The sequence below is a fragment of the Ctenocephalides felis genome, unplaced genomic scaffold, assembly GCF_003426905.1.
Source record: "Ctenocephalides felis isolate EL2017-DRISC unplaced genomic scaffold, ASM342690v1 CF-g0.4_SCAFFOLD_03573, whole genome shotgun sequence".
Lineage (NCBI taxonomy): Eukaryota > Metazoa > Arthropoda > Insecta > Siphonaptera > Pulicidae > Ctenocephalides > Ctenocephalides felis.
Window position 1 is genome coordinate 21470706 of NW_020539727.1, and position 10609 is coordinate 21481314.

The 10609-nt window shown below is 25.2% G+C and overlaps 1 protein-coding gene and 1 pseudogene across 1 annotated transcript; both read right to left on the minus strand.

The window, feature by feature from the left end:
* Positions 1-78: 78 nt before the first annotated feature.
* Positions 79-4569, minus strand: LOC113389753 (mpv17-like protein). The gene is made up of 3 exons (XM_026626763.1): positions 4565-4569; positions 1595-1707; positions 79-284 (listed from the first exon to the last, which is right to left on the minus strand). Exons 1-3 carry the CDS (start codon positions 4567-4569, stop codon positions 79-81), a joined length of 324 nt encoding a protein of 107 aa, XP_026482548.1.
* A 2663-nt stretch (positions 4570-7232) lies between these two features.
* LOC113389754 overlaps positions 7233-10609 on the minus strand; it is an 8031-nt pseudogene continuing 4654 nt past the window's right edge.

Sequence of the window (10609 nt, forward strand, 5' to 3'; positions counted from 1 at the left end):
AAAAATTTTAAACGTTACAACAGATTTAAACAAAAAGTGCTCATTCTTATTATAATAGTACAGTGGGTTTTTGTCTATTTATTTTAAACTTTTAATATAACATAGAATATTGCTCCAAATGCAAGTACAACATCCAACATAAACCACTCTCATAGTCGGTGGTACTAGCAAGAAATTGATGGTGGTCATTGGTATCCAAAAACAGCAACTTGTAGCAAAAGTTGTAGCAAATTTTGTTCTGAACTCTTCCAAAATATCAGGTTTTCTTTCCAATATACTCATACCTGGTAAATAATGATAAATAATCAAATCAATAATTAATAATCAATTTATTAAACAAGATTCATGAGAATTTCAAATTTGAATTTGGATTCAAGTGTGAAGTTGGCTACGAGGATGAAGTTAGATGTGAAGTTCGTTACGCGTCGTTGATGGTAACACTTTTTAAATACTAACTGAAGTTTCAAGAACTGAAATTGTCATAAATATTTACTCGTATATTTAATTTATAAATTGTATAGACCTCAGTAAATGTTTAATTGTGTTGTTTATGATTATATTTAAATTGTATTTTGATTAAAAACAATGATATAAAGTGTTTAATTATGTCTTTAGTGTGTGCCTTCTGTCAGATTAAGGTAAGTGAAAATCTTTTTTATTTTCTAGTTAGACAGAATTAAAATGATTTTGAAAACAACAAATTTGAAAAAAGAGACTAATTAAATATCTGAAACGTTGTAAATATTATTATTCAGCTAAACTTCTTAAATAACCAGAACTATAAGTAGTTCCGAAAACATAACCGCAAATATTAGCCTATTTGACAAACATCCTTTTTTAATTAAATTTCTTTTGAATTTTATAAATAAATAATGATTTAATTATGATTGCTGGAGATTATTTTATTGATTTGTTATACAGTGAGCACATAAAATGTAAATCATTTATCAATTTCTTCTCGAATTTTCCATATATACATATACTGTATTTCTCAGAACCGCGAAAAATCGTATCAATTATTTAGCTTTTTTATTTTTGCTTCAATTATTATGCAAATTGACCAAAAATTATTATGAATGTCCAAAAAGTTATTTATCAATTTATAACTTATGTAATTTATATGTGGCATGCGTTGCACTGGGTAAACCATTGCTTATGGCAAAACAACGTTTGCCGGGTCAGCTAGTATATATATCTTGATAGTTTTTTCGACGTTGAAACATATTTCAAAGTAACTAGCAGCCCATTCGTCGAAATAAAAAAATGTAAAAAAGTATTTAAAATTTGATTTATACGTTTCGACATCAGATACGTGTCATTTATTTATTTATTATTAGTAAATTGTTTCAAATTTATTGTAGTTGCTGAATGATGACACGCATCTGGTGTCGAAACGTATAAATAAAAGGTTTAAATACTTTTTTACATTTTTTATTTTGACGAATGGGTTGCTAGTTACTTTGAAATATATATATATATATATATATATATATATATATATATATATATTAATAGATCATTATATATGCGTTATTATGCAACCATGTGCATTATTATTCAAAAGGTGAATATATATATATTAATTACAACGTACCTGAGTAAAATACAAATATTAAAATTGGCGTCATTCCAAATTGATCGATTATTAGTTTTCTGAAAACTGTTTTCTTTGCTGTTCCTGGAAGTTTTCCATCTAGCCATTTGTACCTAAAAAAATAATATATACTATACATTCAATAATGAAAAGAATTTAATGAAAAATAATGTCTTTATACGTTTCGAGTCTTGGTTTGACCCATCTTTAATAATTCAATCAAAGAATGAGAAGCACTAAATAATATATACACAATACTAAACTGAAGAAAATTTGATAGTTATAAAAAAGCATTTAATGATATGGTTTTCATGATCATACATCTTTATACGTTTCGAGTCTTTGTTTGATTCATCTTTAGTACAAATAATTCAAACAAAATGCCAAAAATGAAAAGCACTAAATAATAAAAAAATAATAATAAACTGAAGAAAATTCGATAATTATAAAAAAGCATTTTATGATACGGTTTTCATGACCATACCATTAGTATTCAAAAAGCCCAAATTAATTTAGAAGTATAATAATAATAATTCTTATTTTTTGTTTTTTGTTAGAAGTATATTTATGTATTCGAAGATGGGTCAAACCAAGAGTCGAAACGTATACTTTTCTAAAAAAAATCTTCTTCATTAAAGTCTTTTTATTATTGGATGGATGCCCAAAAACATTTGGAAGACTCAATTTCTTTTATCAAAATTGATTAAGTACACAACTTACACGTATAGGAATGGTTTAAGCAACTCGCCTTAAGGCAGAATGCAATTCACACCTAGTTTTGTCCACAAATAATAAAACTAGATTTCTTAAACTATTACTACATTTTTACTAAAACATTTTAAAGTAACGCTAACCATGCATAACCGAGCCTAAGAAAAAATGTATGAGAAAGCGTTGTGTTAGGTTCGCACAACATGGCAAGCATTTATAGAATTTAACATATTTTTCGAACACAAGTAGAAAAAAGTTTTATAATCTTGCCTTACTCAAATTATATAAATAATTGATTAAAAATTTATTTACCAATGGTAGAGCATTGGTGCCATACAACAGGTGCTGATAATTCCATATCGTCCAATTTGTGTCGTGTCGATTTCTTGTTTTTCTTCTGACTAAAAATATAAAATATTGAAAAATAATATATATATATATATATATATTTATTTATGGATATATATATATATATATATGCATTTTTTTTAATAGTCTTGAATTTGATGTTGATATAATATGTTTAATTTAAGTTAAAAAGTCGGGCGTTACATCAATAAAAATAGTATGAGAGTTTTTAGAAATTTATTTATTTAAAATCCATACGTTTTGGCTAGCATCTCAGCCTTCATTCAGTGGCAATCAATTTAATTATAAAAATTAAAACTAAATAAATAATATGTAAGAAATTTCATAGAAAGCCCAGTTGTCGATTTAAAAGAGGTTAATATAGAAGAAAAAATTCTTTTATTAAACGTATTATACGTTTCGACACTTTATGTGTGTCATCATTTAGTCAGGAAAGACACAAAAAATACATGATAATAAAAAACACTGAATTTGTTTAATAAAATAAACATTATTAATAAATAATTAAAATTAAAGCTAAAAAAATGATATAATGTTTTTTTTAAATATTTATAAAACACACTCGTACTACTAATTTTATATTATTTTGTTATCCATTTAAATTGCACAGTGCATCCTGCAGAGCTCGTTGAAATAGTCACTTTATATAAAAAAAAAATCATAAGAATGAATTATATATTTAATTTTTTTAAATATTTTATGTACCTACCAGAAATTTTTTATTCAAAATTTGTTGACTCGTTTCAGCAGTTACATATAAGGTTCCGTACACAACACTGTTTGCAAAAAATGGATATTTTTTAAAGGAAATTTTTGCAAAATTTGAGACTGCACGAAACATATTTAATAAAAAATAATTCTAATTAAATTTATATAAATAATTTAAAACTTTAAGTAATTATAAATGAAAAATTATGGTAAATATTGATATTATAAATTATCATAACAGGGTAACTTATATAGAGTTTAATATTTCGTTTATATATTTATCAAAGACTTTTATTTTAAGTCATTTGCAAATTTGCATTATTTATTTGGTGCAAATATTAACAATAATATTTAGGCACTATTCATTAATAATTTTATATTATTAGTTTCAGTATTTGAGTTTCAAGTATTAGCACAGTTTTTGCACTTTTTACACACGAATTTTTAATTTTCTTTAGTGTATCAACTCAAATGTTTATAAACAAATTATTATTAATTATCTATATATATTTATATATATTTATATTATTATTTTAATACATTCTCTACAAGATAGAGAGAATGTTGTCCACTGAATGCAAAACTTGTTTCTCTATAGAAACCAATTGCTCGAATAAATTTCGGTTACGTCATATGCCACCATGTGTTTAAATGATTTAAATTAATATTATATTAGACGAAATTATTTAAATGAGTCCTATAAATCAATAGAAATATAGTAATAATGTTTTATATAAAATGCTATTGAATTTAACTTAATATCTTGATAATGAAAAAAGGGTTCGATTTGATGGAAGAGGAATTAGAAAGTTTTGTAGGGACATATTGCATATTATTTTAATTTTTGGCACATCTCAGTTGCTTTTCGGCAATAATAATGTAGACATTACATTTTTCTTATTTATAATCATAAATATATTATATTTCAATATTGTCTTAGCCTATAAGTGAATGGAAATGTTTGGAAAATGACAGTATTCTTCTGTTTTTAATGTAAAACAATGCCCCAAATATTTTCAATGTCAATGAATGATAAGCGTTTTTTTTTGTAATTTTTTCTATTTATTTCTACAATCTAACTATATTTCTGTAATTCAAAAAATCCTAAAAAAATCCCTTAACAAACTTCAGGAAGATTTATGAAAATCTGAATAATCGTTTAGGAGAATTAACCATTCATACCTCATTACAGAAGAATTATATATATATATATATATATATATAAGATATATAAATAATATATAATTTATATTAAAAATCTCTAAATATCTATAAAGCTGTTTCTTTTATTATATTATGAAAATCAACACAACATCACATGTATTATATAACACGTTTGCATTTAAAGATATGCACATTTAATAAATTAATTAATTTAATAACAAATTATATAACAATTAATAATTATAACAATGATTTTTAAGTAGTATAAAATTATGTGCGCTTGTTTGTTTATTATTAATACAGAAAATAATAATATTTTATCTATTGCTAGGCTAACTAATTTTTTATAATTTAATATAAAAGCTCGTTTTGGTAATATTAAATTTGTAAAATAATTGAAATATAAAATTGTTGTATTTATATATATAACTCACAGAATTTCAAAAAACAAACAAACAGATTTTGTGTCAATTTTTTTGCAATTTTTCGAGAAGTTAATAGAATTTTTTTAACCAAATAAAAGTTACTGTAGCAATTATTGTTACAGGTTAAAAAATTCAATTATTTATGTTATATTGAACATAATTTAAAAAAATCATTATTCTTGGCTAATTGTAAAAAACATTGATAATAGTACAACAATAAATTAGTAATTTTTCAAACTTCAAAAGGGGGAGGTTTTCCTAAATTGGAGGAAGAAAAGAACAAAAAAGGCCGCGAACAGGGACTAGAAAGAGATAAGAGAGAAAGAGACAGAGAAAGAGAAAGAGAGAAAGATGAAGAGAAAGAGAAAGAGAAAGAGAAAGAGAAGAGAAAGAGAAGAGAAAATAGAAAGAGAAAGATAAAGAGAAAGACAAAAGACAAAGAAAAAGAGAAAGAGAAAGAGAAAGAGAAAGAGAAAGAGAGAAAGAGAAAGAAAAGAGAAAGAGAAAGAGAAAGATAAATAGAAAGAGAAATATAAAGATAAGATAAAATATAAATATAAAGAGAAAGAGAAAGATGAAATATAAATATAAATATAAATATAAATATAAATATGAATATGAATATAAATATAAATATAAATATAAATATAAATATAAATATAGATAGAAGTTTTAAAGTTTTCTTACAAATAATATAAATTAACAAAAAAATGCTAAAATTTATTTTATATTCAATAAAATTTTAAAAAAAAATAATTTGTCTTGGATAATTGTAAAAAACAGTAAAATAGTACAATAAATTAGTAATTTTTTGATATTTTTTCAAAATTTTGAGTTTTGCCTAATTTTTAGGAATGTTATAAGTAAGAAAATAAGACAAAAAATTCCGCAAAAATTTACTTACAAAATAATTTATTTATTTCAATTTAATTGCAAAATTGAATTCCCATTAATTAATATTTTAATTTTGTTCCATAAAAATTTTCAATTAAACTTTTTAAAAAATTTATATAATAAATCTATGAAGTTCTAAAAAATTCAAAAATTCCTATAAAATAACGTTATGTATTAGTTAACAAATTATAATTCTAAATTCAAAAAAAATGACTGTAGCAATTATTATTAGAGTTAAAAAATGCAATTATTTATGTTATATTCAAGAAATTTAAAAAAAAATATTTGTCTTGGCTAATTGTAAAAAACAATAATAATAGTATAACAATAAATTAGTAAATTTTTAGCGTTTTTTCTAAACTTCAAAATTTTGAGTTTTGCCTAATTTTAAGACAAAAAATTCCGCAAAAATTTACTTACAAAACAATTTATTTATTTCAATTTAATTGCAAAATTTAATTCTCATTAATTAAAATTTTAATTTTGTTCCATAAAGACTTTCAATTAGAATTAAAAAAAAAAAAAAATATGAAAATTCCAATAAAATAACGTTATCAAATTATAATTCTACAAACTTAAGTGTTTCAATTTAATTAAAAATTAATTATCTTAAAAAAAATCTACTTATAAATTTATTTAACTGATATTTTATTTTAGTTTTAATTAAAATCTTTAGAAAATTCCTTACTTGCTAATAATTAAATTCTTTTTTATTTCTTCATAAATATACAAAATATCACCTTGTATAATAGAACATATCTATTAAATGCATGAATAATACTATTTATATTGTATTAATTTATATATATATATATATATATATAAATTAATAATTTATAACTATAACTCTAACATATATATATTTATAAAAACGGTTACAATGACAGCAAGCTGTTAAAGTAAATTTTACGTCCCATTGCAAATCTATATATGCTTAAATATTTATTTAATATAATATATATTAGTTTTATTTTCTGTTAAAATCATTCTTAAACTACTAATTGATATTGGGGAAAATAATATTGTTGCATCAGGGGACAGAGATATCATAGATAATTGACATATTGAACCTAGAAAGTAATTGACATAATAGAAAAAATATTGTGTGACTTGTTGTTGATTTTAAAATATACCGAGTTGGTGTAGAGTGTTATGTTGTTAGACAATGTTGTAGATTATTTAATTTTCAACAAATTTGTCTCAAGCATCATTGATATCAATCGAATAGTTCAAAAGTTACAAGAGAAATAATAAATAATTGAGTCAACAATATTATTTTCCCAATAGTCTTTTACCCTCCACCGCCATCACTATTATTTCATCCTTTACAATTTCCAAATAAAAATAAATTATAAACAACAGAACCGCTAACAGGAACAATTGTTCCCCGTCGAATTGGAGCCCTGGCTCATGGGCCCCATTCCCATACCCGAAATGTGGGCCCCCCGAAGGTTTACAGGGTTGGAGGAGGCGTCGTCGAAGGTGTCACCCTGGGGGAAAAATTAATAATAAATAAAAAATATTGCAAAAAAATCACAAATGCTTTAATTTTTTACATACAATTACTACATTTAAATATTATTTTTATTTAGAACATTCTATCAATTTTATTAACCATTTGGCATTTGACGTATAAGCCGCCGGCTATTGTTTAATATTAAATTACGCTTCGACAAAAAAATTTAAATTAACTAGTGGTGTATGGCATCGTGCCTTAAGGCAAATTGCTGGAACTTCCCGTACCGTAATGAAATTGACGACAAATTTTAAACGTTTTCAAATATATTATTACAAATACTGTAACTTTCATTATTTTTGCTATCTTGTTAAATGTAAATCATAAATCAATTTATCTCCAGAACAATTTCATTTCGAATTCAATTTCAAAAAAATAGTTTCCTAATTTACACAAAATTGAAAAAGTGCTCCCGTATAGTCACAGTCTAAAATTCGCATTCTCAAATAATTCTGTTCGACATTTTCACTTATACTGTGCTTATTTTGGCGGCATTTTCACATTTTTCAATAGTTTTCACAAAATTGGAAAAGTTCTCCAGCACATAATAACAGTCTAAACGCATTTGGGTAAACATTTGTACCAGAGTGGCGCTTAGACTGTGCTTAGCCTGGGTAATTTTTTGAATTTTTTACAATCCAAAATTACAAAAATATTTTATGGAAATGGTTAATAAAAAAGGTGTAACAATTTTTTTATCCATTTTTTCTGAGGTATGCCAAAATGTTCAGAAACCAGAAAACCCCTCAAAAATGTTATTTATCATTTGACATTTGACGTATGAGCGCCGTTGGCTATTGTTTAATTTTATATTACGCTTCGACAAAAAATTTAAATTAAAAATGTGAAGTTTCTATGCGCTTTTGAAATAATTTCTCACCTCCCACAATCTCTGGGTTAGAACAAATATTTTAAGACTAAAACTGGCCAAATCGGTTCAGCGGTTTTTGAAATTTAGCAAATCACACATTTTGACGAGTTCTTTAATTTATATATATATATATATATATGATATTCAGTTTTCAGGGCAATACATCAATTAAAAAAAATTGTATGACTTTAAAACAATTTTATTTTTTCCATACGTTTCGACACATTGTTTTGTGTCATCTTCAGTGGACTCTAGATTGAAAGAACAGATAGAAATTATTAAATAAAACTAAAATATAAGAAGTGATATGGTATGAACTTACATGTAATTGAATTAATCCTAATTATTGCATATTATAAATGTTCACAATGCACAATCCTAATTATATCATATTATAAATGTTCACAATGCAACAACAAACAATCCTTGTCATTTTAAATTGAACAATATATAAATTTTTGAATGAGATTTTTTATGAATTTGTAAAGTAAAATCACGCCGTACATTTCTGTGCTCCGATGTAAGGCCGACGACTGAATGTACGTCAATGTGCGAACCACGTGTTGAGGGTTAGGTACAAAGCAAACGAACTGACCAAAGAATTTAAGATTTGACAACGCGAGAGGGAACATATAGTGAAATATAAAAACATGACAATTGTGAGGGTGGACAATTTGTAAAATTGAGATAAAAATTAAAAGAAAAGAAAAAAATAAAATAAATAAATAAAATAAATAAATAAAAAGAAAAATTGGCATTAAAAATAAATATAAATAAACGTCGATCATGATAGGTAACTATTTTAAAGGTATGAATTTCGAGACATTGTTTAAGACTACTTGGTAATTTTCACACAGTGAGGAAATATCCAATCTTTTGTTTAAACTATTTTTGTAAAGATGTATCAGACAAGATTCTGAAAAGCGTCTCTGAGACGTATTCGATTCGTGATATAAAATTGTGGCCACATCAAAATTGAAAATATGATTGAAACTTTGTATGTGGTCGGTTATCATAGTTTGGTTTTGATTTTTATTTTTGGAATTGTTATAATGTTGTCTAAGACGTTTTTTTAGATGTTGTCCAGTTTCGCCAATATAAGTGGCCTCACAATTTGTACAGTCAATTTTATACACGATGTTAGAAATACGATCTAAACTTGTCGGTGATTTTAAGTTCGAAAATAAAAAGTTAAGGGTCTGATCAATATTGCAAACTAAACGCAATTCCGCGAAATCAAATAGTTTTTTCCAAATAGGAAAGAGATTTTTAATGTAAGGGAGACAAATAGTGCCAATAAACTTATTTTCTTCTTTTTTCTGAGACTCGAGGGAAGGATGATTATGTTTTGTGTTAAGGACGGAAAGTCTGTTGTTAATTACTGATTTTATAAGGTGTGGAGGATAGCAATTATTTAATAGGGTTCTGTGGATTAGAGATAGGTTAAAAGGCCAAAAATTTTTATCTGACAAGAGAATAGCATGATCAACTAAATTGATAATGGTACCGATTTTCATGTTAGTGGGATGATAAGAATGGAAATTGAGATATCTGCCAGACCACGTTGGTTTCTGGTACCAGTTAGTAATAATTTTATTATCTGGAGTTTTTATGATATTTACATCTAAAAAGCTAATTGACCTATTGTGTTCTTTTTCGAAGGTAAAGGTTAGGTGTTTGTTAAAAGAGTTAAAATTTTTTAGTAAAGAATCAAGGTTATTTTTAGGAATGCAAGTAATTATATCATCAACATATCTGTAGTAAAGGAAAAATTCAACATTAGATAGTTTAAAAACGTTTTTTTCGAGATGTTGTAAAGAGAGTTCAGCAAGAGCAGGTGAGATAGGAGATCCCATGGGAGTACCAAAAATTTGTGTATAAATTGTGAATTGAATTCAAAATAAGTATTCGCGACTATGATTTGATGGACTCTCGAAACCAATGGAGGGAAAGGGTAGTGTGGCAAGAAATCTCATCCCATCTATCTGTGATTGACTCTAAAATTAGTTCTAGTGGGACATTTGTGAAAAGAGAAACTACGTCTAGGCTTATTAGGAGGGAGTTGTTGGGCAATTGTGTATTACGTATTTTGTTGACAAATTCGAAGGAATTTTTAATAAAGAAAGGAGAATTAACAGCAACTATGGAGAGGGGTTTGCTCAGAAATTGGAAAATTTATTTAGTGGTGAATTCAAATCTGCAACTATAGGTCTAAAAGGTACATTGTTTTGTGGATTTTGGGAGACCATATAATTTTGGGTTGTTAGGATGTAGGTTTTTTAACGACAAGGACAAGTCTTGTGGGATTGTTTAGTAGAAACTAAATTATTACTAATAGATTACTTTACATTTTTGCA